This window comes from Colias philodice, chromosome 3, assembly GCF_061535455.1.
Source record: "Colias philodice isolate Cphi_HAF_F1 chromosome 3, ilColPhil1 Martin Lab GWU primary, whole genome shotgun sequence".
Classification (NCBI taxonomy): domain Eukaryota; kingdom Metazoa; phylum Arthropoda; class Insecta; order Lepidoptera; family Pieridae; genus Colias; species Colias philodice.
The window spans coordinates 717,679-745,087 of record NC_143088.1 but is presented as its reverse complement, the minus strand read 5'-3'; the positions used below and the strand labels follow the sequence as shown (position 1 = coordinate 745,087).

The following is a 27,409-nucleotide window of genomic DNA, read 5'->3' as shown; positions in this document are numbered from 1 at the left end:
TTAATTGTTGGCGAAATGCCGAAAAAACTAATTTTGGTACTTTATTCAAATCGATTTCATTTCCATATAGAATATTATCGATTATCGGAAACAATTGATACGATTTCAGTAACCGACATCTCTACACGTGTCAAAAATCGATGTGTCACAGAAATCATCTTAGGTGGAAAGGACTATAAAGTAAAAAAATCCTTCATATTGGATATTGTATTGAATTTAAATAGGTTTTTTTTATAAATGTTTAGCATGATTTTTTTTTATGGTATAAAGTTCTTACTGTTGGGTTTTTTAACGTTAGAGAAATGATTTTAGTATCTGTGGTAGGTAGTAAATAGATGTGATCTGATAGATTATTGTAGAAATAATAGTCTATTTTAATTCTGAATTTCTCAGATATAACAAAGTTGCATTTAAGAAGTTTTAAATCGTTTTATTTTATGACTATAAATAATTTATCAGTTTTTCAAAATTCTTTAACAGTGTGTGTTTCAAAAAACTATTTACGCACATTACTATACTTTAATGTAATTTTTTTAATCAAGGGAGATGAATTTTGATTACATTTGACTGAATAATTTTACAATATTTGTACATTATTAAATAAATTAAATTAGGTACATATTGCGAAGTGGGCCCCGCGGGCAAAGCCCTGTCCGAGCTAAAGGCGGAGCGCTGCGCCTCCAACCCGTGCGTGCACGCAACTGCCTGTCGCGATACTGTGAGTATCATTTTTTAATGAATCTGTTATGAAGATACTTATAATTTTGTAAAAATAGACTAGAATGTTTTTTATTAAGGGATTATAAAACAGATAATGAATCTTGCTATTGAAAATTTGCCAGGAAATAGAAGAAAAAAACCGCAATGTTAACTTAATACAAATGTTGTGGGTTTAAATTTCGTATCTAGATTGTTTACCTTTTTTTTTCAACTTCATTTCATCCATATGTTAATAATGTTTTTCCTAATAAGGTCATTAATAATAATAATTAATAATTATAATCTATCCTACCAGCCAACCGGCTACCGCTGCGAGTGCGAGCCGGGCTGGTCCGGTCCGCGCTGCGAAGCGAGCGAACAGACCGCGGGCGAAGCGTGCTCGCGCTGCGCGAACGGCGGCTCGTGTCGTGCGGACGGGTGTGAGTGCCGCGCGGGGTTCGGCGGCGCGGCCTGTGAGGTGGTGCTGGATTGTCGTGCGCAGCCCTGCCCGCTCCGACAGGTTGGTACACAAACAAAAAGAGCGTGTGTGCCGAGCACACGTGGCAAGATTCAAAGATACCAAAATCGTCGCCTTACTCCATGACGTGACCTTTAAATTTTTTTCTACGTTCTTAATGTGATCATGAAACTTTTTTCACCGATTCTTGGTGTGTAAATAGTTTGAATTATATCTATTTGTTTAAAATGGGTCAAAATCCAGTCTTAATAAGTCGGTTACATACAAAGTACAAACATACAAGTGAAACTAATAAAAGCATGTTAAAAATAGGTGTCTCACCACTATACCTATGATTTTAGATCAGATGGAAATCATATATTGTTCGCGTCTTTTTAAAAATAATAATTGTTGTAATAATAATATGTAAAAAGCATTATTATATCGATGGAATTCAATTGCCAAGATAATCAAGAATTTACTAAATATGTATGCTTACTATGTATAAAGTATAATGTGTACGGTTTGCGCAGGAGTGCGTAGAACAGAACGGTGCATGGCGCTGCGTGGCCGCGGGGGCGGAGTCTGCGTGTGCCTCATCCCCTTGTCACAACGGCACCTGCCTCGTGTTAGACGGGGGCAGTGCGCGCTGCCAGTGCCAGCCGGGCCACACGGGTGAGTGCACACATGCAGACATATATAGAGATAGACATATAAATGGACACAAACATACACATACAATCACACACATAGCAAATATACATCCACACAAAGCACATTCAATCACTCACAGACGTATAAACGCACACACACATAGCCTGTAGTCTATGTGTGTGTGCGTTTATACGTTTATACATACACACAATACATTCACGAACTACAGTACACGTATTTACGGATAGATTGATGGTGTGATCGTACTACTAATTATAGTTTATATGTTTGGTTATACTTTAAGAATTGCTTTTTGACAGCTCGATGGGTGATACCAGAAGTGATGTCCAAAATATTATCGATTGTGATACCATTTCAATTATAAATTCAAAATATTATCATAAATCGAATCAGGTACGTAAATAATAATTACAACGTAAACGTAATAAGATATGTAATAATAAGACCACATGTCTATGCATTTTATGTTAAAACTAAAGTAAACTAATGTTTTATTATTTATTGGTCTAGTCTATTTTCTATCTTACAATTTGGTTGTCTTTATGTTTAAATTATATAACATAATAGAAGAGTTTTTCTGTATCGGATATATTTTACAGAGTATTTCTATCGATTATTATAATCTATCGACCCGTCATTGAATAATTCTGTGTAGACATCACTAAGTGGGCGGTGCCTGTCCATGAAGTACAATAATTATTTGTATGAATTTTAACATAGACAATACAATCCTTCATAGGCGTGAAGCTGTCAAAAAGCAAATAATATAATGGACAGAGTATAAATAGGTTATATGTTCGCACACACATACACTCACAACTAGATAGTTCAACTTCATAAAATTTACAAACTTCACATTATTTTTCTATGTACAGTCCGAAATGGTCAAAATATTTTACATGCCGGAAAAGGTAAGTTATGTCTTGGGACTTAGACAATTAGACAAATATGTTATCATTTTAATTTAACTTGTTAATACTTTGATTGTATTTTTCGCGTTTTATATATTTTTCGCGTATAAATTCAAGACGAGTTAATTGATTTAAGCATAGCATTTGAACAATAATAGGTAAATAAAAGAAAACAAATAAACTTACACATTTAATATTCAATACATTATTCTTCTACAAACACTTTGCCTACTTTATACGCCGGTGTGTCTATTACCCGCTTCCCTCTCAAGTTAACAGAGTGTGGTAACACTGACGGGTATCGTTTATGAATGCCCCTGCCTTCTGGAGTCCATGCTACAATCTCACAGATTGTATCCGGTTTAGCTGTCACCGCCACCCACGCGATCGACGACAAAACAATGTCCCCGCAACATAACTTCGGCCCCTCACCAGTAAACTCCAACACACTACCACTCTTCAGTCCAGGCCACTTTTTCAGTCTTTCCATATCACCAGTCGGAACCGCGAACAACTCTGTGCCAACAAATTTTTCATATATGTCATCAGCATCGTCTGTTTTTACCACGGTTATAGGTAAGCATTCGGAGCAGAATATCGTAAATCGACAAGGCGCTAAACAGTCCACAAGATCGACACGCGCTAAACCTCCGATAAAGAATGTATACCCTTTCTTCAAGTAATATGTTTGAGGTCTGATCAGTTTCTTTGGCACTGTTAGTAATAATTCTTCAGTACTCAGCAGTGGTAAAACCTGATCCGGATGTATCACACCCGGCGTGTCATACAACCATTTGCTTTTTACGAAAAGTTCATGTTTATCATCCAAAACCTTTACAGGTTGACGTTTTTCCAGAATATTGTCTTGTAACAACTCATAATCTGCAAAGGTCCGGCCAATATGTCCAATCAATGATGGTGTTTCCGTAAATTTCTTGCCTTGAACTTGGGCATTTCTTATTTCCTTCTCGACTTTTAATAAATGTGCGTCAGATTGTAATCTTTGCCTACGTTGTTGTAATTTCCATGCAGATGGTCTGTTTATGGGGAATTTGAGTAAATTAAGAGTAGTTCCTGGCCATCGGCTTACAGTTGCTCTTTTGACAATATCAACTGCATGTACTTTGCAATAATCTGACTGTAATAGTGCATTGAACAGTGAGCTCTTTCCAACATTAGTACAACCAACAAGAAAAACATCTCCTTTGTATAGCCACGTTTTAAACATAGCCGAAATTAAGTCCTCTACACCATATCCAGTTTTAGCTGAGATCAGTCCTACATATTTTATGTTGCCTTCGCCCAGTTTCGTCTTTTTAACTTCTGCCATTAGGGATTCTTTGATTCTTTTCAAATAGCCAACACTGTCACCAGGAAGTAAGTCAACCTGGAAATAAAGAAGAACCATAAAATATGTAGTGTATTTACTTTCAATGTAAAATTACTACATAATACTCATTCTCAAAAACATCTATCAATAATCTTTATAATCATCGTTATGAATTTTGTCACGTAAAAAATAAAAATACATATTTTCGTTAGCCTCAATAAAATACAATTTTTTACCATCTAATAATTAAAACATTATCAAAAGAATAAGAGATGATGAGAAGAAAAAGTTCACCAGTTATCTAGATAAAAAAGTAAAACATTACCTTATTAGCCACGAGGAAAATGGGTCTCTCCTTGCCTATAACATCAACAATACCCGGCCAAATGGAACATGGGAAGTCAAGTAAATCCACCATGAGAACTACCAGTGACTTCACATACCTAGAAAAAACAGAATTATATTATAATCACTATTGAAAAGAAAATGAATTAAAATCTATATTTCAGCAAAAAATCAACACAACTAGAATTCAGCAAAACAGGAAAAATTATATGTAGCTTATTAGTTATTACTAGTTAAATGCATTGACTATTTTTTTATCATAACTGATATTATAAAAAAAGGGTCAAAAAGTAGTATAACACCATTCTACGAGCAGTCACAATATTACTACAAACTTTATTTAAATGTTTCTCTGGCCAGAATATTTCAACATGCATAATATCTACAACATGCAGTGTTACAAGCAATTGATTCAAATTTGTTGTTAAACAAATGTTGTCCATGAACAGCGAGCTTAAAACAACACGCAACTTTTAATTAAGGAAATTAACAATGCTAAAGATTTCATTGAATAGATCAATACCTGATAGATTGTAGTAATCTTTCATATTCCTCTGCTTGCACAGTGACGTCCAACGCAATATTGTATTCCTTGAGAAAATGACATCGCTGGCATTCAGTAGTCTTCAGTGCTTCATTGCTACAACTTTTATATATCTCGCTTGGTAAATAACCGGGGATACCAGGATCACTGCAATGTAGTAGCGCACCACAGCCTCCACATGGCACATTACTTATACCACTCGTGGGATCTGGAGTTCCGTATTGTTCTGTCCATTTGTTATCAATTTCTTCCTCATCCTCGTCCTCCGCTAATTTTGTGTCATCAAAATGTTCGTAGTTTGTCATCCATTTGCTCATATTTGAGCGGTCATATTCTTCGGTTTCGATGCTTTGCGTATTTTCAAATTCTTTTTCAGGCACATTTACGACTTTCTTATCGGCTAAGGTTTCATTTTCATCACAAATGTCTATGGGCGTCGATGTAGCGTACGGCAATTGAAACACGGAACTTTTAGTTGTGTCATCGCTATCTTCAATCGATTTTTCTTTTAACAGTCTATTATTATCGACATAATATTTCAATGATACTGGTAATGGTGGTAAACTTTTCTCCTCAAAATGTTTTCTTTGATTTTTCTTAGCTCTTGTGATCGTTTTTAAATGATATCGAAAGTAACTTAACTCTAACTTTTCGTGGTCTAAATACGAGTTGAAAACTATTTTATTCTTATTTTCGTCTAATAATACTTTAAATCTTTTATTGTTTCCACTTTTTTCATTACTTTTCGCCTCACTTGCGGGATACGTGTGATTGAAATTCACATAAATTGTATTTTGTTTACGACATAACCTTAAAACGTTTCGCGATAAGTACATCATATTGAGTCTTTAGTGCGGCACATTTGTTCTTGTTTCTCTTTATAGCGGCACTAATTTTAAATTGTATACACTGAAATTCATACTATATATTTGATTAATTAATTCAACTAAAAGATCAACATGATTATCAAATTGTAGGCTGAACATGAAAGTTTGTACATTTGATGTGTCAATATGACATTTGTCATTTAGTACTGACGTATGTCATTTCATTTTGACGTTCCGTAGTGTTGTACCAAATACTAACACTGATAAATAATTACCATATCGATTTGAATATATTAGCTAATTAAACTAAACAAATAATTAAAATATTTGATTTGTTATTAATTATAACACATTTAATTACGTAATATAAACATAAATGCGTCACGCAACTGAATATATCTTGCGGTCGTCTCGCGTATGATTCACCTGTCCACGTCGAGGTTTAAATCACTTGTGTAAACTGTTTAATGTAAATTGATATGACTTCTTTAGTTTAGATGCAATTTTCATTTAAATAATACTTTTTTGTTTTTATTGTTATACAAATGCGTTGGCTTTTCATATTGTTGTTCTTATTATTACGTTTTAAAGGTTGATTTTATTTTCTTTTTAAATCACATTTTTAAATGCGTGTTTTAAATTCCTTTTTTATTTTTGTTTTAGGTCGATATTGTGAAATAGATATAGACGAGTGTGCGTTGATGCCCAAGATTTGTAATCACGGAGTGTGTGTCAATATCCCGGGATCCTACCAGTGCTACTGCAAACCAGGTACTATAAGATGCTTTTTTGATTAAAATTTTTTTAATAATTTTGTTCGAGACCTTAAATTATTTATTTTGATCTAGGTACTTTATTTATTTTATATCTATCACAAAAAATGCTATTATTTGGCCGACTACCTACTACGAACATGACATGGGTTGCCCGATTTTTTAATTTTGATTTTTTTTTATTATAATAGGCTACACGGGCGACGGTTGCGAGCAAGATATAGACGAGTGCCTTTCGTCGCCGTGCAAAAATGGCGGGACATGTCAGAACTTGGAGAACAACTACGAGTGTACGTGCGTGGAGGGTTTCGAAGGTCGGCACAGTGTAATAATTGTTCATGATTATAGTGGTTATCTTAAATTTTAGAGTAGTTACTTTATGTGAATGTTAACATCTATTTTTAATTGTTTTCCTCAGTTAGGTGATGTCGTAAAGTTTAAAAAATATTTTTTGCTTGCTTTATATAGATTATCTAGCGCCATCACAATTAATACTGACGAAATACGTTTTTGTCATAATTAGGTTGAGAATGGATGGCGCTTTCCTATAAATATAATTAGTTTTTTTATTAAAAAATACTGATCTCTGGTTTTCCCAATTTTTTCTTCTATTGCATATTTTTTTAAACTGATCCTGCTATCTTGTACTTATCATTTATAAGCATTTTCGTAATTTTAGGCAAGGATTGCTCGGTGAACATAAACGAATGCGCTGCGAACCCTTGCGCCGTTGGCTCCACGTGTGTAGACGGTATTGCCAGCTTCTCCTGTCTTTGCCAAGAGGGCCTCACTGGACCGCGCTGTGAAGTCGATATCGATGATTGTGAGGTACGTCACTAGTTTTTAAAAATGTTTTTTTTATGGTAAAGAAAATGTGATATTGGGATTGAGAAATTTTGGGTTGTACGTGAATGAAATAGCAAAAGTGGTTCAGGAATTTAGGGTTTTTGAATATGAACATGGGACATCAGAAGTGGGATTGAAAATTTTGATTTTTATTTCAGTTTTATTGATTTTCTTCCTATATTTAGGAAAAATATTGCTAAATTTTTGGAACATACGGATCCTCGATCCCTCGACACTATAAGCCGACGCTATTTATCATTTTTTCCCTTATTTAGGTATTCAAATCACGCTGACGGATTTTTTTCAATTTTTTCCCTTTTTTTCCACTATTAAATGAAATAATAACTTGCAGTCGGAGCCGTGCCAGCACGGGGGGCGCTGCGAGGACTTGCTGAACAGCTTCACGTGCAACTGCACGGGCACGGGGTACAGCGGGCCCGCGTGCGAGGCCAACATCGACGAGTGCGCGCCGCAGCCGTGCCGCAACGCCGCCACGTGTATCGACGAGCTGAACGACTACCACTGCGTGTGTCACCAGGGGTTCACAGGTAAAGTGACCCGCACACACCCTGCAGGGCCCACTGAACAGCTTCACGTGCAACTGCACGGGCACGGGGTACAGCGGGCCCGCGTGCGAGGCCATGCTTATATGCCATGCTTCATAATAAATATGCTTTTTAATTGTTGTTTAATTATGGGGGGGTTATACCCCCCCTCCCCTTTTATTCATGCGATAGCCAGATCTATAAATGTGAATTTTTCGAACAATAGTTAGTTAGTTTTTAGTTGTTAATTGATTGTTACGCTATCCAGGCAAGAACTGCGAGATCGACATCTTGGAGTGCGAGAGCGCGCCGTGCAAGCACGAGGGCGTGTGCCTCGAGCGCAGCAACGCGAGCCTGTACCGGGGGCCCGGCGCTCCGCCCCTGCAGGTCGGCCCGCAGCCGCACATGCTGCTGCCGCCCGCCTTCTACCAGCCCTTCGACATCGAGAGCGCCGGCGGGTGAGTGAGCACACAACGCGAGCCTGTACCGGGGGCCCGGCGCTCCGCCCCTGCAGGTCGGCCCGCAGCCGCACATGCTGCTGCCGCCCGCCTTCTACCAGCCCTTCGACATCGAGAGCGCCGGCGGGTGAGTGAGCACACAACGCGAGCCTGTACCGGGGGCCCGGCGCTCCGCCCCTGCAGGTCGGCCCGCAGCCGCACATGCTGCTGCCGCCCGCCTTCTACCAGCCCTTCGACATCGAGAGCGCCGGCGGGTGAGTGAGCACACAACGCGAGCCTGTACCGGGGGCCCGGCGCTCCGCCCCTGCAGGTCGGCCCGCAGCCGCACATGCTGCTGCCGCCCGCCTTCTACCAGCCCTTCGACATCGAGAGCGCCGGCGGGTGAGTGAGCACACAACGCGAGCCTGTACCGGGGGCCCGGCGCTCCGCCCCTGCAGGTCGGCCCGCAGCCGCACATGCTGCTGCCGCCCGCCTTCTACCAGCCCTTCGACATCGAGAGCGCCGGCGGGTGAGTGAGCACACAACGCGAGCCTGTACCGGGGGCCCGGCGCTCCGCCCCTGCAGGTCGGCCCGCAGCCGCACATGCTGCTGCCGCCCGCCTTCTACCAGCCCTTCGACATCGAGAGCGCCGGCGGGTGAGTGAGCACACAACGCGAGCCTGTACCGGGGGCCCGGCGCTCCGCCCCTGCAGGTCGGCCCGCAGCCGCACATGCTGCTGCCGCCCGCCTTCTACCAGCCCTTCGACATCGAGAGCGCCGGCGGGTGAGTGAGCACACAACGCGAGCCTGTACCGGGGGCCCGGCGCTCCGCCCCTGCAGGTCGGCCCGCAGCCGCACATGCTGCTGCCGCCCGCCTTCTACCAGCCCTTCGACATCGAGAGCGCCGGCGGGTGAGTGAGCACACAACGCGAGCCTGTACCGGGGGCCCGGCGCTCCGCCCCTGCAGGTCGGCCCGCAGCCGCACATGCTGCTGCCGCCCGCCTTCTACCAGCCCTTCGACATCGAGAGCGCCGGCGGGTGAGTGAGCACACAACGCGAGCCTGTACCGGGGGCCCGGCGCTCCGCCCCTGCAGGTCGGCCCGCAGCCGCACATGCTGCTGCCGCCCGCCTTCTACCAGCCCTTCGACATCGAGAGCGCCGGCGGGTGAGTGAGCACACAACGCGAGCCTGTACCGGGGGCCCGGCGCTCCGCCCCTGCAGGTCGGCCCGCAGCCGCACATGCTGCTGCCGCCCGCCTTCTACCAGCCCTTCGACATCGAGAGCGCCGGCGGGTGAGCGATGCATACTCATGCGTGAACACAAGCATACACACACACAGGCACGCACGCACTCACAAGCACGCACACGCATGCACACGCACGCACTCACAAGCACGCACACGCATGCACACGCACGCAGACTCAAGTACACACGCACGTAAGAACGCACGCACTCAAACAATATAGCGATAGCTATTGGGATTTATAGATTTCGGAGTGATGCAAACGTGCATCATATCGAAATGAGATGTTTTACTGCGATAAGAAGTAGCCTGTGTCACTTTTTAGCTTCCATAACATCATGAAATCGCTGTTTGACGACGTTAAGACTCTTCCACATTTACTTATTATAATTTACATATGTATTATAATTCTTTCGGATTTTATACTAATTTAAAAAATTTTGCCACTTTTAAGCCTCCTAAATACCATAACATCGCTACTTGACGACATGAAAGACAGACGAATACTTTCACATTTATAATGTTGTTCAACTTAACATTATCACACTACGTGATCGATTTTTTTCTAATCTTTAAAACTATCTCATTTATAAAGAATTTGAGGGCTATAAAACTAAAACATGAAATTATCCCACAGTTTCGAGTGCGTATGCGTGACGGGTACGACGGGCGCGCGTTGCGAAACAAACATCGACGAGTGTGTGTCGTCTCCTTGCGGTCACGGGACGTGTATAGATGGGATTGGCAAGTACCGCTGCGACTGCGCACCCGGGTACGAGGGGGAGCACTGTGAGATCGAGATTAATGAGTGTTTGAGGTGCGTATACATATATTTTTCTTGATTAAAGTCTTTAGGCGATTTATGTAGTATGTGTGAATGGGTTGTTTGAATGCAAGGGGGGATTGGGCAATATTGTACCGAAAAATATTCCTATGCTAGTCAGATATTATCTTAGTTTACGTAATAAAGGCCCGTATATAAGGTGGTCCTTCGAGCCGGATTTGAAACGAATGATCTGTATATTGAAAGTCGTGTATTTGTATGTTAAATTTAGGTATAATATTATTGTTTCAAAAACATTGTGTATAGAGTGTAAATTACATGTGACTTGATGACGTGGTGTAGTTTTAAATTTCCTCAATTTCGGCTATTTTTGTTATTGCGTACCAGATTACCTAATAATAACGTTTCACCCTGTAAAATGGTGTTTTTGCTCTAGGTACGCGCCGTGCGGGCACGGGCGCTGCTACGACCGGCACGCGTCGTACGAGTGCGCGTGCTCGGCGGGCTGGGGCGGGCGCAACTGCACCGTGGAGCTGCGCGGCTGCGACAGCGCGCCCTGCGCACACCGCGGCACCTGCCTGCCCTGGCTGGCGCACGAGACCGACCACCGCTTCAACTGCTCGTGCGCGCCCGGCTTCTACGGCACCACCTGCGAGAAGGTGCCCGCACACACACATGGGCACGCGTATACATGCGGAAATACACACGCCCACACACACGCAAACACGTACACACACACACACGCAAACTTGAACGCAAATACGCACGCACACTCGCACGCAAATACGTGCAAACGTCACATGCGTAATCCAAGAAAAAGATAATACATTGAGTTGTCTTCGTTTACGACCTGAAAATTGTTATTAATCGTTCATTATTTATGATTAATATTAATAAAATTGACAATCAATAATAAGATGCTCGATGCACGGCTTTTTTTGATATCAATCAATACATATTAAAACAATTTCTTTGATGACGAACAATATATTATATCGGCTATTAAACGTGAATTTTTCCACAACGTTTTTCCAGATATAGAAAATACATTAACTGGAAAATCAATATCCAATCTCTTCCTTATTCCACAGATAACAACAATGTCGCTAGAAAAGAGTAGCTACGTTGAAGTCAACACATCCCGGGAGGAGGGTTACGACATATCGTTCCGGTTCAAGACGACCCTGGGCAACGGTCTACTCGCCATGGGCAGAGGTCTTACTTACTTCTTCCTGGAGCTGTCAAATGGTAGACTGAACTTGCACTCGAGTCTATTGAATAAATGGGAAGGCGTGTTCATTGGGTCCAGCTTGAATGATAGTAATTGGCAGAAGGTTGGTAATTGTAGTATAACGAATAAATGATTTGGTAAAAGTTGGTGTGTAATAGAGAATTGGGTTTGGCTGTTTATTTATTAAAAAATATGAGAGATCAGTTTTGTGGACATTAATTTAGCTAAAACAATGAATGAATTAAATATTATTTATTGCACACTAACAGCCCTTTCACACGGCAGTCCAGTTTTGCAGGATCGGCTTTTTACGGTATCCTGCTAAACTGGACGCTGTGTTCACATGGCAGTTCAGTTTGGCAGGATTCAGTGAAAAGCTGGTCCCGCAAAACTAGACTGCCGTATGAACACGGTTGCATCCTGTTTTTTTTACCATTCCTATGCGCCGGTTATCAAGTGAAATGGACGTGAATACTTTCCTAATTTTCTATTGGTATTATCGGCGTCGGCAGCGAAATAGAAGATTATGGGTTCAGCCTATTTTGACACAACGTTTGAATTTGGGTATTTTTCGGAATCTTATGAGCGATTTGAGAGCAATGCACGAGCGCTACACACGCGCGGAAGGCGCGGCGGGCGCGGGGCGGGGGCTGCCACCACTCCACTATCCCGCAAAAAAGAGTGTCCAGCAAAAAACCGCACGCAGGAAGCCGTGTGAACACTGCTATTGAAATATATGTGTAATTAAACGGGATCCCGCTTTTTACTGGACATCGGATCCAGTTTCTAGTGACAAAACCGAATGGCACAATTCGACCGGATCGGTTTTTTGCAGGATCCCGCATGCGGGATGCTAGTGTGAATGCTAGCATACAAATATATTCGCCATCAAACGGGATCCTGCAGAAAACGGGATCCTGTTAAAAACTGGACTGCCGTGTGAAAGGGCTGTAAATCATTAAATAAGTCGCCAAACATGTGAAGTACGACGAAAAATTTTAACGTAAATATAATTTCCAGTCTGTCTGTAATATTTTTTAAATTTTTCTATGTTCATCGAGACTTTCATTTGCCATAATGCATATTCATTTCTTAGTGGAATGGTTATAACAGCACGATCGTCATTTTACATAAGAATGCATATACATACCTATTTTAATAACACATAATTTCCAGGTGTTCGTAACAATAAACTCCTCACACGTAGTCCTATCAGCGAACGAGGAACAAACAATATACCCGATCAGTCAGAACGAGGCATTTAACGCGAGTGTGACGTCATTCCCGTCAACTCGACTGGGGACAGCGGGGTCTTCGTATGCGACGTTGACACATGGACCGAACTTCTTTGTGGGGTGCTTCCAAGATGTGGTCGTTAATCAGCATTGGGTGAGTGGCGTATTATATTTAGCAGTCGTAAAAATTGGTTCTACAAGTCTGTATATTAAAAAAAATAGATATCTTCAAAGCTGGTGTACTAAAAATTTTTTTACTTATTCTGTTAATTAAGTGGCGTTCAAAATTATGTTTGGTCATTTAAATATTTCTGAAACTCTTCAAATGTTATTTTTCTACCGAAATTAACTACTACCAAAATATAAATATAAATGAAAGATTTGACTGGTCAAAAACCTAGTCATAATCAAGACGTATTAATTTTCTTTACGTTTTATTTTTAGAACAAAAACTAACAAAACAGTATATCGTTATTCATTCCTACCATTTCTTTCAGGTTCTCCCCGAAGATTCCAACGGGACAACCCCTGAGTTCAGCACAGAACGGATCGGCACAGACTGGGCAGAAGACACCGAGCCAGAACCAGAAGGGGAGGGGGAGGATGAGGAGGGGGAGGGGGCTCGTGTAGTGCTCCAGGGGGTGAGGGCCTCCTGCCCCCGCACTCCGCAGTGTGAACCCAATCCGTGTAGATCGGGAGGGCATTGTGAGGACGCGTGGACGACGTTTGTGTGCTCCTGCCCCAGGCCTTACTTGGGGCACACTTGTCAATATAGTGAGTATATGTGAAAATGTAGCCATGGTTATTTTGGGGTGTAGATTTGGTTAAGTAGAGGAAGATGAATGCTAATTATGAAATGGAATGAAATACGTTTATTATGGATACATAAAAAATACAAGTAACTTAAATATATGCATAAAAGGCTTGCCACTCAGTTCAATACACTGATTTTCAGTGGTTGTCTTATTAGTGGTTTTTCGAAAAAATTCTTGTGATGTTTTTTTTACACTTTTTGTGTTATTTATTTAGCAATGTCTTGTATCTCGAATTTGATTAAAAAAAAAATAATATCTTCAGAGGAAATTCCATGCTTTTCACTACTTTTTTCGTGATATTTTCACAGGAATTTCCATGTTTTGTTTTTACACTTTTTGTGGTATTTATTTAGCAATGTCTTTTATCTCGAATTTGGTTAAAAAAAAAATCTTCAGAGGAAATTCCATGCCTTTCACTACTTTTCGTGACATATTCAGAGAAATTTCCATGTTTTTTTTTCTACATAAATATTTTCCTCAATAAATTTTATATTCCACAGACTACACAGCAGCGACGTTCGGGCAAGAGGCTGCAGTGCCGCACTCCGTGGTGCGCGTGCAAGTGCGCGACGCGGCCCGGCGCGCTGTACACGCGGCGCTCGATATATCCATGTTCATACGCACGCGCAAACCCACGGGACAGATATTCTACCTCGGCTCTGGGTCCGCTAGGTGAGATTGAGGCGAAAAATTAAAAAAAAAATATAAAAATACGTGAAAGAACTAGTGAAATAGCTCAAGAATTGAAAGTTATCGAACTTTAAAGTACACGAATAGGTCAAATGACGTCACATAGCACACGTTCTATAGAGAAATACATCAAATTTAATAATCCTTTTCTAAGTGATTTATTAAAGTGTTTCTTAAGGCACGTTGAGAGTAAAATTTCAAGGTCGCGTCACGACATGGAGTTAGGTGACGATTTTGGTATTTTTGGATCTTGCCAAAGAAGTTTCACTTCTGACACGTGTGCTTGACACACATGCTATTTTTTTAACGAGATAACGTTTTTAAAATCGTTTTAGTCGGGTGACATGTTCAGAAACTTGTGTCACACCAAAACCTCACGAGCGCGATCGCAGGTATAACGAGAGAGAGACGGACCGATCTCCCGTCTCATCTCGAGCGCTGTGACCAATAAGACGTTATCACGTAAACATCTCGATCGTAAACCTACTTTACAAACAACCAATTTTTTTATTAAAAGAAAACTGTTAAATAATAAATGAATAATTTAATATGTTTACTATAATAAAAGTATCACATAACGTCTCCTTTATTGACAATTTTTATTCATATTTTTAATAACAATTATTTCCAGGTTCGGTGGTACAGATGAAACACTCGTAGGTGCGTCACTAAATGGGGGTGAGCTGCTGGTCCACCTGCGCTTCAATCATACGCCTGAAGACTACACTGTTGGGGGAACTAGGCTGGATAATGGACACCTGCATCTTATACAGGTGGGCTTACATAGTAACTTGATAAATGGAATAATTCAATTATATTTGTATTAAAAAATTCCACTTTTTATAATATGAGAGATTAAATAAGTTCATGCTCACAAAAGATGTTTATGATGTTAAAAGACAGACAAACAGTTTGGTTTTTGACATAAGACCTATCGCAACACTAAGCAAATCCTGTAAATTTATGTATTTTTTTTTATTTATGTTATATAGGTGGTGCGAAATTCAACACTAGTACAAGTGAAATTGAATGGAACGGAGTACTTTAGGAAATCGATCTCGGCTGCCAAACAACTTGACGCGCAGGTAAATATAAATTTGTAAAAAACTTTGTGATCAGAAAAGGCTATTTTTACACTTTTCCTGACAATCAGTTTGTTAGAAAAAAATATAATTGTACAAGCGAATTGTATGCTGTCGAAAACTTTTTTAACTTTATTAATGAAGTAAACTATGGAGTTTCTTGCCGGTTCTTCTCCGTAGATACTACTTTCCGAATCGGTGGTAAATGTTAAAATAAGTATGTAATGACGTTTCAAAAGTGCTTCTAGAAGAAATCTAATTGAATAAATAAATGTTTGAGTTTGAGTTTAATGTTTCCAGACAGTACTTAATACCATATACCTCCATCGCAGGTACTCTACCTAGGCGGGCCACCAACCCTCGTATTCCCTGAAGCCACGAATTCCACCCCCCCCTACCCTGAAGCAGACGACGCGGAATACTTCAAGGGCGTGATCCAAGACGTCCAGATCTCGAACGGGGTGAACGTCACCGTGGTGGAGTTCTTCCCCCTGAGGGCTGAGGGGGTGGTCCTCCCCCCGCCCTTCGGGGAGGTGGAGCTGGACCCCCAGGGGGTGTTGCGGGGTGTGGTGTCTGATGACGTGTGCGCTTCCACCCCCTGTCACCATAACGCGACGTGCACTAACACTTGGAATGATTATACGTGAGTAATGAGGATCATATAAAACAATAGGGGATGATTTGTTTTTGTATTTTTGGGACAGTAATGGAAATCTTTGTTTTCAGGATAAAGTCATATTATGATGATTGAAAATATTAAAATATGTATTGACGATTCGAAAGTGCTTCTAGAAGTAGTCTAATTATAAATGTTCTAATAAATAAATTTTGAATTTGAGTTGATGGTATAGTGCAGTAGTGCGTTTATTATATTCTGCAGACTTTTACCCTTTTTTTATACCGAAATGTAGTCCAGTTACTTTGATTTCAAATACCATTTTAAAATAATGAACTCGTAAAGGAAATAAGTAGTAGATATGTTTTTTTTATTTTCTAACGTGTTTGTGTGTTTGTAGATGCACATGTCCGCGCGGCTACAAAGGCAAGCAGTGCGATGAGGTGGAATTCTGTCAGTTGCAGGGTTGCCCGCTCAACTCGCATTGTAGAAACCTTGATAGAGGGTAAGTTTGTTAGTGTAGAAGTTAACTTGATTCATTTATTATTAGATTTTTGTCATCGTCGTAATGCTGTTAAATGTTGTCTTTGAAGATCTTTATTATCCTTTCATCAACCGACTTGAAAATTAGGAGGAGGATCTCTCATCACATCACATCACATCACTGAAGTAATATTTCGTTTTTCTGTTTGTTATCTCGTAACTTTTGAATAGATGGACCCAATTTGATGATTTTTTTTTTAATTGAAAGCAAGTGCTTTCCGTGCAAAGTTTGGTCCCAAATTTTGTCCAATTTTGACAATTTTGAGGCGATTTCGTTTACCGATGAATCTTCAATCGATTTGAATGTTAAAATTGCGCGTGCGCAGGTACGAGTGCGTATCGAACGCGACGTTCGACGGTGTGAACACGACGCTGAGCTACACGCTGCGCACGCCGGCCGCCGACGCGCTCGCCGACCGCCTGCAGCCGCCACACTCGCTCACCATCACCTACAGGTGACACGCACACACACACACACCAGCACGTACATTCGCACGCTAGAGCAACATACACACACGTACACGTGAACACGAGCATGTTCATACGCACGCACGAGTAACATACATGCACTCACACGCATTCATTCGCACACATATACGCGCGCACGTATACACACTTACATGCATACACATGCATTTACACGCACTCTAACTCGCATTCACATCGCACACAGATTCGTACTGATGCTAAACAACATGTTCGTGCTTCCATACAAACAATTGACTAAGTGATTTCTAAATATGTAATTTCGTGTGTGTATTATATGTCATTCACACAAAAACAAACACGCAATCAATCATTATGTATGCACACATGCAACATCATTTTTTTAACGAACCATTCCATCCACAGGAGCAAAGTGGGCGGCACGCTGTTCCGCGCGGAACTAGAAGAGGACACCGAGGAGGGGGAGGGTACAACCGACACGGAGGGGGAGGGGGTGAGGAACACCACCAGCTCGACTACAGGAGCAATGTGGTTCAGTGTGGGCGTGTACAGGGGGCAAGCTACTGTGCAGTGGAGGCTTGGGGGTCTACCAGCGTTGAGGACATTGCGGTCCAGGACGGACCATCTGCAGTGGACTACGTTGAGGCTGACCTTCGTGGAAGGTCAGATTAGAGGTGAGGACAACTGATTTAGTAGTTATTGAAAATGAAATCTGTATAAGTATGTGTAAAAAAGTGTTCTATATTTGTAAATATATTACATGTCTACATTCTGAAAAGGATTTTATAGAAACATGTTAAATAAAAATAATTTGGAAAATCCAAAAGTGCACGCCTCATAATTTTTTTTAATAAATATTTATTAATTATTATTTTTGTTTATTTAATAACAATTAAACCACATCGAATCAGACCCTGAAAAATGAAAGGGTTCTATTACTGACCATACTCAAGCGTAAGAGAAAAAAAAAGACTCGATTAGTAAAGTATTTCGGTCGCTATCGTGTTAACAAGAAAAAGGATCCGCACATACAGACACACGGACGTCCAAGACAGAACTTTTTTAAACTGTTTTTTAACTAGTTTAAATAACAAAAATGACATCAAAAATATCATGAACGTTAAAAATAGTGTTTTTTCTTAATATGTGTGTGTATGTATTATCTTACAAGTGCAATGTATGATACATAATGACATTTTAAGTTTGAAAAATCAGATGTTTTGCGCGAAGTGACAGTAGTACCCACCTCAACGCTTCGCTTATGAGGCGTGCAATAGAAAAGGTTCGAAAGAATACTCCCAGAAGGTTCCTACCAGAATTTACAAAAGTTCAATTATAATGTACATTTTTCCACAAATTAGACAAATTCTAAATATCTTAAAAAATAAATTGGCCATAATAAACAAATAATATACAACATACATACAACTACTTAGCAACTCTTTTGACCAATTCTATAATAATTTCATAAAATATCTTACTACACAAACAACTAAATAATTCAACACTATAAAATACCAAATTTACAACAGGTGCATTCGTAGACTCAGACGGGCACGAAGAAGTGAGTCTAACAGACAGTATCGACGTGGCAGCGTGGCAGACACTCGTGACGCGCGGTCTGATCACGCTGGGCGGTCTAAGGCATGCCTCCACGCCACGACCCAAGGTGGCTTCTACCACGCCTATGGTAAGATAAATAAAAAAAATGTGTGCGTGTACTAGTGTACACACGTAAGAATTGAAACTTCTTTATGATTTCAAAAAATAATTTACTATATGCAACTTTACAGCAATACGTCGAATCACGCGTGGTAGGGATAAGAAAAAGATGGCGCGTAACGGAAAAATGTCACGCGTAACGAAAAAATGTTACACTAAATTTTTTCCAACCCCGATAAAGAAGTTTCACTTCAAATATACCTAAAGATTTAAATTTGATGTAGTGTTTAAGTAGATTTAGGTTTAGATGGGCTGTAATATTAAGTTATGTGAGAACTTTAAAATTCATCCAATGCAGATTTAATTCTAAAGAGTTGCCATGTTATATAGCTACTAGTACTAAAATAGGAGTGCATTTGGTCCAAATTGAATGATTACCTTTAATTTACTCTTTTAATATAAAATAATAATCTTTTAATGAAGAAGTCACAAGTGAAATAAGACGACATATGTTGGGAAAAAAGCTTTCCCCTACAGAACATTTACAAGTTTATTTTTAATATGTAATTATGTATTATTATTGTTTTGTCTACAGATGGACAACACAACTGAAATGGTGTGGGAGTATTCGGAAGGAGACGAGTTCGATGATAACCTCGCCGGAGAGTACTTTAAGGTAAGATAGATATTTAATTTCTCTTTAATCTAGTCTAAATCGAGAAAGAAGCAAAATTATCGTTATGCCATAACTGTCTTATGGTGTAGTTTTCTTGTAATGATTAATAAATGGTATCTGAAGCAGTCATGTAAATAAAATATTATGGGTTCATTATGTAAAGTGTCATATGGTGCAGGGTTTAAACTAAACTTCTGGGTATTTGGAAAATATTATTAGCGTTGTGGATCATGTTCTGCTACAATATGCTAAGTCAGGGCGTGTTTGTAACCACGACACACAGACTACCTATCGAAAGTGGTGGAATTCTCTTTTCATATCATGTTCTTTTGATTTTTGAAGTGAAACTTCTCTATCGGGGTTGGAAAAAAAAATTAGTGTAACATTTTTTCGTTACGCGTGACATTTTTCCGTTACGCGCCATCTTTTTCTTATCCCTACCACGCGTGATTCGACGTATTTCTGTAAAGTGGCATATTATAGTAAATTATTTTTTGAAAAATAAGGTCATAAAGAAGTTTCACTTCTGACGCGTGTACACTAGTACACGCGCACATTTTTTTTTGTGTGTGTGCTATGATTTTGGATGCGATAAATCTATTTTTTGTTTGTTTTGTCTATAATATGTATTACGTAATTAGGGTTGCCTGGGCGCGGTGCACGTGGGCGGGCTGCTGCTGCCGTACTTCACGGAGCAGGAGTTATTTGTGGGAGCAGCTGCTGCGCTGCTCGCTGCTCAGCCGCACTACGCGTTATTGTGAGTTGTAATTAATAACCTACGATGTTTTAATTATAGAGGTTTATGCGCTAGATTCTAGAATGATGATACGAAAGTTGGGTAATTGCCCGACTCGTGGAGCGTCAAGCGAGCTCATTCCAACCGACAGGTACATTAAAATAACATACACAGACATTGTGAAATTTGAGTAGATGTCAATATATCGTCTATAAGTTTTTGGGCGCTGTGAAAATAGTAAATGTTTTGGTTTGGATGCTTTAGAAGTTATTCCTGTTTTGTTTGAGTTATTGGAACTTGGAATTGTAATCGTTTTATGTGGTGTTTATGTTATAAATTGTTATTTTGTCTAATTCGATAGTTTTAATACTTCGACTGATGAAATCCTCATGTTAAATCTAATGCAAAAAAGTGATTGAACTAAATTTATTTTTCAAAAATAAAAAGGAATATATAAGTTTGCATGACCTAATCAGTCTTACACCGAATTTTTGCAAATTTTTTGCTATAATTACAATTATTTTCCAGGTCCGGTTCCCCCTGGGGTTGGAGCGAGGGTGTTGGCTGTGTTCTATGCCTCGAGCATGAATGTGGGCGCGGGGCACACTGTCGTGACGTGCGCAACTCGTACTCGTGCGCCTGCCCGCCGGGGTATGACGGGGATTATTGTCAGGTGAGTGGGGGAGAATGGGGAATGTTGTATATGCTTTTAAAACTTGTAGGATAAATTGCTACAAGTTTTAGTAAAAGAAAGTTGTTTTGGGAATATGTTGTGAAAAATAAGTTTAATTTGAAAGTTATGTGTTTATTTTGCCATCATACATAGTTATGTTGTAAGTAATTACAGTCCAAAATTGTAGATGTGTGTTGTTCAAATTTTTTTTTTGGAAAAAAACTTCAAATTTTTTATCTATCTAATTTCGCGATTCTTCTACAGATTGACATAGACGAATGCGAGAACAACCAGTGTCAGAACGGCGCCACTTGCAAGGACGACGTCGCCAAGTACGTGTGCCTCTGTCCGGAGGGATACGACGGAGAATTGTGAGTACAACGATAATAATGTCTTCATTCATTTAATTGAATTGAGTTATCTTTAAAGAAAACACGTACTTAGCAAATAAAACACGTTTTATTTGTATTTTTTTTTATTTGGTCCGCTAACTGGACGTTCCAACATTTAAAAATAGAGAAAATACAATCATAATCTTTGTGACTTTTAGTTGAACGGCCTTCTAGGAGCGAACACAACATGCAAACAATTATATTTTGAAATTTTGCTCAAATTTTTATTTTTTTTAATCATCCCGATGACCTTTATACAAATTAACCAACGGTCCCCTCCGTGCACAGATGCTCGCACGACATCGACGAGTGCCTGTCGGGCCCGTGCGAGAACGGCGGCACGTGCACGGACGTGCCCGGTGCGTTCCGGTGCGCGTGCGCGGCCGAGTGGCGCGGGGAGCGCTGCCAGCTGCCGCGCGACCGCACGTGCGCGCACGCGCCCTGCGCACACAGCGCCACGTGTGCCGATGTGTACGGTGAGTGGGTGTGTGCGCGGTCGAGGGCATATTCACACACACAATATTTGTTTGAACTCACAGATGACCTGAAGTTATGATATCGACCATTTGCTCGAACGGCCAAACTGCTCGGCCCCGCTAGTCTCCCCTTAAATTTATTATTATATGTATACTAGCTGTGCCCTGCGGTTTTACCCGCAGTGCTCCGCTCATGTTGGCCTTCCTCCATAAATGAGTTCACACGAACACTGAACACTGAAATAATTTTTTAAATCGGACCTAGTAGTTCCTGAGATTAGCGCGTTCAAACAAACAAACTCTTAAACTTTATATTATTAGTATATTTTTTCATTTATTGTACACTACAATTCACACTATAATCTCTCTCAGAGCCAACAACGGGCAACAACTACACGTGCACGTGCAGTCCGGGCTGGTCGGGCGCGCACTGCGACGTGCCGTTCTGCCGCGACGAGCCGTGCTTGCACGGTGTCTGTAACGCCACTGTGTCGGTACGTTATATATAAGTTGTTATTTTTCCACAAGTAACATTAAATAAAGCTTAATGTGTGCTGTTACACTAATTACAATTTCATTTTTAATGTTCAGTTCGGTATTTTCTCGATTTAATTTTTGATCCTTCGAGTCTTTTCTAAAAAGTTTGAAGTTATGTTTTGTGTCACTATTTTTTCAAAAACTAAAACTATTATATTGCGTTAATAATAGATTTTATTTGTTACTTAGACGTGATATTATATTTTTATGTAATTTTTTAAATGTAAAAAGTATTTTTTTTTTGCATTTTGTACTGTGCTGGGTGTTTTCTGTACAAAAATATAATGTTTTATACAGCCGCCAGTATGCGAGTGCCCGAGCGGCTACAGCGGGCGACGCTGTGAACGCGAACTAGACGCGTGCGCAGACGCAGGCGCCGAGCCGTGCCAGCACGGCGGGCTGTGCCGGCCCGTCGCTGCGCACCTCGTGTGTGACTGCCCGCCTGGTGAGTGCACACACACATACAACACGATACACTTGTCCATAATTACCATCTACACACACACACACCCACACCCCCCATAACGATACACTTGTCCATAATTTCCATCTACATACACACACACCCACATAACGATACACTTGTCCATAATTTCCATCTACATACACACACACCCACATAACGATACACTTGTCCATAATTTCCATCTACATACACACACACACACACACACATAAAAATACACTTGTCCACAATATCCACACACATACACTAGCCCTGACGCATACTACTTGTCCACAACACCTCCCCCCCTCCCCTCCCACACACACGCTGCACACAGCGGACGTTGAGCCGTTACAGTACTTTCTCGTTATTTTTTGTGACAAATTACGTGATGTGGAGTGTGTCTCGTACACAAAGCACAAGAACGATTAAAAATTCATAAACAAGCAAACGAAAAAGGATGTTGTTTAAAATTCAATATAAGGTGGCATGAAAAGGAAAACAAATGAGAAGAAGAAAATTAGAACTATCTAAAAATACACTAATATTAAGCCTTTTGCTTTATTATTTTAATATTCTTATTATATTGCATTAAATACATTTCTAATAATTTATATCATCGCCTTCCTCTATCGATCTATAAATAATCATTCTCATACACAACACGTCAAAACAAATTGACGTACGATCCAATGACCTACTCATGTAGATCTATAACTATATAGAATGTTGCTCGCACGATAGCGAAAGAGCAATCTTATCACAGCGCGCCTCATTGATAGCAAACATGCAGATAAAGTGATAAGGAACGTGCGGTTCTCAAAGTTTATATAATGACTAGCTGTGCCGCGCGGTTTCACCCGCATTACTCCGCTCCTGTTGGTCTTAGCGTGATGACATATAGTCTACTAGGTTTCCGCCCGCGGCTTCGCCCGCGCATTAAAAAAAAAACCCGCATAGTTCCCGTTCCCGTGGGATTTCCGGGATTGCGTCATTTTCCCGGGATAAAAAGTAGCCTATGTCCTTTCTCGGGTATCAAAATATCTCCATACCAAATTTCATGAAAATTGGTTCAGTAGCTTAGGCGTGATTGAGTAACAGACAGACAGACAGAGTTACTTTCGCATTTATAATATTAGTATGGATAACCTTCCTCGATAAATGGATAGCCCATAACACCGAACCTAACACCGAAATAATTTTTCAATTCGGACCAGTAGTTTCTGAGACTAGCGCGTTCAAACAAACAAACAAACAAACTCTTCAGCTTTATAATATTAGTATAGATTAAAAATTGTAAATTTTTATAGTACATTAAATGTACGCATGATTCCGTAAAAAGTGGATTTTCTGGATTAACAAAAAACAATAGCATCTGCAACGAATTAGAAAATGTTGATATAAAATTCTCGTGTCGCGATGTTTGTAGTTAAACTTCTCCGAAACGGCTTGACCGATTCTCATGAAATTTACCCGATACAAATCGAGCAATTGAATCGAACAACATTCATGTTTCATACCATACCTTTTCTCTTAACACTTCGGTTAAGAAAAAAGCAGAACAACGTTTGCCGGGACAGATAGTAATAATATAATAAAACATACGAATGTGTATCTTTTGTTGTATATTAAGTTCACGGAAAACTTACTAACTATTCAATATGTACTTGTTCTCATAAATAACAATTTTCCTTGTTTCTAGAATAGGGTCATAACCTTTTTACAATAACAGTTCAAAAGAATAATTCATGCTTATATACAAATATGCATAATAATTATTTGTGAGTCGGTACTCTTTTTTTGGAACTTCCTTCCTCTGTCACTTTCATACAGTACCTTTTAAGGAGTGTTATGGCTATCAAATAATCATATAAAAAATCGAAAGTACGGATTAGATGTTAAAATGTAGGTTATTGTATTATATTCTTCGTTATTTTTTATTGACATTCGACTAGGTTTTTTATAATAATAAATATTTTTAATGATTACTTCATGATAAGTTTCATCAAAATTTGAGCATGAGTTTAAACAAATTATATTATGTATGTAATTAATATTCTAACTGAGAAGTTTATTTGTAACATAATAACACCATATCGATCGAAAATGACTGTGAAATTTGTGTCACACACTAAACACCTAAAACAATCGCAAATTTACATTAAATACCACCATAAAACCGCAACGGTACTTACGTCAAGCCCTACAAACTGATCTCACTTGATGACTAATTAAAATATATTCATCAATTCAATTGTGACATTGAGCGTAACGAGGAAATCGGTACACTTTGTGAAGCGCTGGCCTTCGATACGCTTCAACCAAAAAACTGCACTGAAATTCATTTCGGATATTATCCAGATCGAAATGTAGTGTGTTTGTGTGTTTTGTGAACAATGTTGTGTGCTTGGCGGATACTTATAGTTGTGGCTATAATAGGTACTGTGTTACAGTGATTTCATAGTTATGTGTGGGTTTGTGTTGATTTGAAGATGGTTTATTATCGTATCATTTCAATTGAATAGGAGAGTTTGTATGTTCTTAGTGCCACGTAATGTTTGTTTTTTTCAATAATTCTTATTATAAGAAAATATAAAATAATATTATATGGATTATCTTTTAATTTCCGTTGTGTTAGTAACTTTAATTAATTAGTATTTTTTTATATCAATTAAAATCTATATTAAAGAATGTCGTCTTTGTGATTAAAGTATGAATTTATATCTTTATAACAATTAAGTTTTCTATTTAAATTTATAATTCAATCTTGAATAGAAAAATAATAATAGATTGATATCAGTAAGTAGTAAAAAAAAAGTGACAACATAAGACAATGCAATAGACAACTTATAAGCACTGATTTGTTGATGACAAATTATGCGACAGATAATTTTAATTTAAACTTTATATTTTAAAAATTAATTATTATGTATATTATGATAAGATACGATCGATTAATCTCATGAGTGAGGTAGTTCTATCGATATTAGTCCAGTCAATGAGTGAGGTCCATTATAATGACTACTATAGTTACGTCAATGAGTGTGTTGACTAACTACACCTGTTCTAGTCAAGTCACTAAGTGAGACAATAACACGTTGTATGGCGTTGCACAGAATGGCGCGGTCTCCGGTGCGAGGAGGACGTGGACGAGTGTGCGGAACTGCTGGTGGACTGCGGGCCCGGGACTTGTCGTAACTTGCCCGGGGGATACACGTGAGTACCTTTTCCTTGATAGTTTTTGACTTTTGGCAAAACATGTGATGTTTAAATAGGAGTAAGTTGTTTATGTCATTGAAGACGTGATGTAAAGGATAAACTTTATTCCAATCGGTTGACGAAATGGTGCTTGAGAGCATGTATTTTTATATCAAACTCAGTTTGTTTATTTTTTCAAATTTCTTTGCTCACTTTTTTTTTCAAAATTGAAATAAACCCGTAAATTATCTTAGACTGGAATTTTGTGCTAGAGCAATAACAGTCATTCAGTTTTAATTGAGTGTGGCAATTTGCAGTTAAAACGCCAATAAAAATGCGCGAAAACATGATGTCTTTTATTTTTATGTTCACTATTTTTTGGTGGCAAATAAAAAGTTTTCTATTTCTTATATTTTTTTGTACTATTTCCAGATGCGAGTGTGCGGCCGGTCTGTGCGGGGAGCGGTGTTCCCTCGTGGACCCGTGCTGGGGGGAGCCGGGGGATGTTGTACCGGGGGATGTGGGGGGAGAGGGAGTTAGTGCAAACCGCACCGGGCCCTGTGTGCGGGGAGTGTGTGAGCAGAGGTGCAGGAACACTACGGACTATGTGTGTCACTGTCCCGTGGACTGGGGGGGCAAGGTGGGTGCTTTGTAACTGTACTTTTATGTCAATGGAATATTCGTTGTGTTATTTTAATGGGATTTTTTGAAGTGAAAACTTCTTTAGTTAAACTCGCGTCAGGACACGTGACCTGATCGAAAAAGCGTAAGACGGATGGATATCAAACATGCTCAACGTTAATAATCAAGTTTTCACTTCTGCCGGCACTCCCGGAGTGCAACCCGTCTTTTTTTTAATTTAAATTAACTTTTAAAAACCACTATTAAGTCAGCGTCAGAATTTATTTTCTAATGTTGCTCTTATTTTAGTCATAAATAAGATTACTTTCTTCAACGTACTACAACGTACAACGTAATTATTACGTTTTTTAATCTCATAACATATTCCATAATATAGAAAATACAAAAAGGCCTCAAAGTTAAAAATGATTTTAGTTCAGTGAGGATTTGTATTAAATTCTCTGTTATACAAATTGTTATCTTTAGTCTCACATTGCTTATTACTGTTTTCCTACCTACAGGACTGCTCGGAAGCGCTAGTGGGCGTGTCTAACGGCGCGAGCGCACGCGTCGCACTCGCAGTGGGCGGAGCCCTACTCGGGGCACTACTCCTGGGCGGAGCCCTAGCGCTGCTCGCAGCTCAGGCGCGCCGCAAGCGGGCCACGCGCGGCACGTACTCGCCGTCGGGGCAGGAGTACTGCAACCCGAGGGCGGAGCACCTGCACCACGCGCTCAAGCCGCCGCCGGAGGAGAGACTCATCTAGCGCAGTGTGAGGTAAGATAGGGTACGATACGATATGCGATACGACATGCGACACGTAACGATATGCAATATAATGGATTATATGCGATAGGACACGACATACGATACAATATTCGATACAAAACGATACGACATGCGATACGACACGATATGCAA

At 39.8% G+C, this 27,409-nt stretch overlaps 2 protein-coding genes across 2 annotated transcripts in view; one reads left to right on the top strand and one right to left on the bottom strand.

The window, feature by feature from the left end:
* The window catches only part of crb (cell polarity complex component crumbs), a 65,029-nt gene that overhangs the window by 34,957 nt on the left and 2,663 nt on the right, over positions 1–27,409 (top strand). The window contains exons 13-43 of the mRNA XM_089712052.1: positions 615–718; positions 1,016–1,219; positions 1,690–1,831; positions 6,452–6,559; positions 6,753–6,875; positions 7,241–7,389; positions 7,760–7,955; positions 8,221–8,410; positions 10,269–10,448; positions 10,852–11,074; positions 11,507–11,749; positions 12,823–13,035; positions 13,379–13,655; positions 14,197–14,368; positions 15,018–15,159; positions 15,379–15,471; positions 15,801–16,111; positions 16,485–16,589; positions 16,954–17,082; positions 17,480–17,748; positions 18,607–18,764; positions 19,332–19,412; positions 20,054–20,169; positions 20,677–20,821; positions 21,086–21,192; positions 21,502–21,689; positions 22,062–22,183; positions 22,524–22,671; positions 25,788–25,887; positions 26,302–26,509; positions 27,012–27,258. Of these exons, the coding sequence (XP_089568178.1) occupies positions 615–718; positions 1,016–1,219; positions 1,690–1,831; positions 6,452–6,559; positions 6,753–6,875; positions 7,241–7,389; positions 7,760–7,955; positions 8,221–8,410; positions 10,269–10,448; positions 10,852–11,074; positions 11,507–11,749; positions 12,823–13,035; positions 13,379–13,655; positions 14,197–14,368; positions 15,018–15,159; positions 15,379–15,471; positions 15,801–16,111; positions 16,485–16,589; positions 16,954–17,082; positions 17,480–17,748; positions 18,607–18,764; positions 19,332–19,412; positions 20,054–20,169; positions 20,677–20,821; positions 21,086–21,192; positions 21,502–21,689; positions 22,062–22,183; positions 22,524–22,671; positions 25,788–25,887; positions 26,302–26,509; positions 27,012–27,254 (5,189 nt within the window). The 3' untranslated portion in view covers positions 27,255–27,258. The remainder of the gene's footprint in view (positions 1–614; positions 719–1,015; positions 1,220–1,689; positions 1,832–6,451; positions 6,560–6,752; positions 6,876–7,240; positions 7,390–7,759; positions 7,956–8,220; positions 8,411–10,268; positions 10,449–10,851; positions 11,075–11,506; positions 11,750–12,822; positions 13,036–13,378; positions 13,656–14,196; positions 14,369–15,017; positions 15,160–15,378; positions 15,472–15,800; positions 16,112–16,484; positions 16,590–16,953; positions 17,083–17,479; positions 17,749–18,606; positions 18,765–19,331; positions 19,413–20,053; positions 20,170–20,676; positions 20,822–21,085; positions 21,193–21,501; positions 21,690–22,061; positions 22,184–22,523; positions 22,672–25,787; positions 25,888–26,301; positions 26,510–27,011; positions 27,259–27,409) is intronic.
* Positions 2,920–5,974, bottom strand: LOC149489322 (nitric oxide-associated protein 1). The gene is made up of 3 exons (XM_089711921.1): positions 4,941–5,974; positions 4,398–4,515; positions 2,920–4,129 (listed from the first exon to the last, which is right to left on the bottom strand). The coding sequence occupies exons 1-3, from the start codon at positions 5,798–5,800 to the stop codon at positions 2,948–2,950; spliced, it is 2,160 nt and encodes a 719-aa protein (XP_089568047.1). The 5' UTR covers positions 5,801–5,974; the 3' UTR covers positions 2,920–2,947.

Coding starts and splice junctions, on each gene's coding strand:
- LOC149489322 (XM_089711921.1), bottom strand. CDS start 5,800: ATGATGTACTTATCGCGAAACGTTTTAAGGTTATGTCGTAAACAAAAT. Junction 4,516..4,940: donor AGATTACTACAATCTATCAG/GTATTGATCTAT, acceptor TGTTTTTTCTAG/GTATGTGAAGTCACTGGTAG. Junction 4,130..4,397: donor TTTTCCTCGTGGCTAATAAG/GTAATGTTTTAC, acceptor CTTTATTTCCAG/GTTGACTTACTTCCTGGTGA.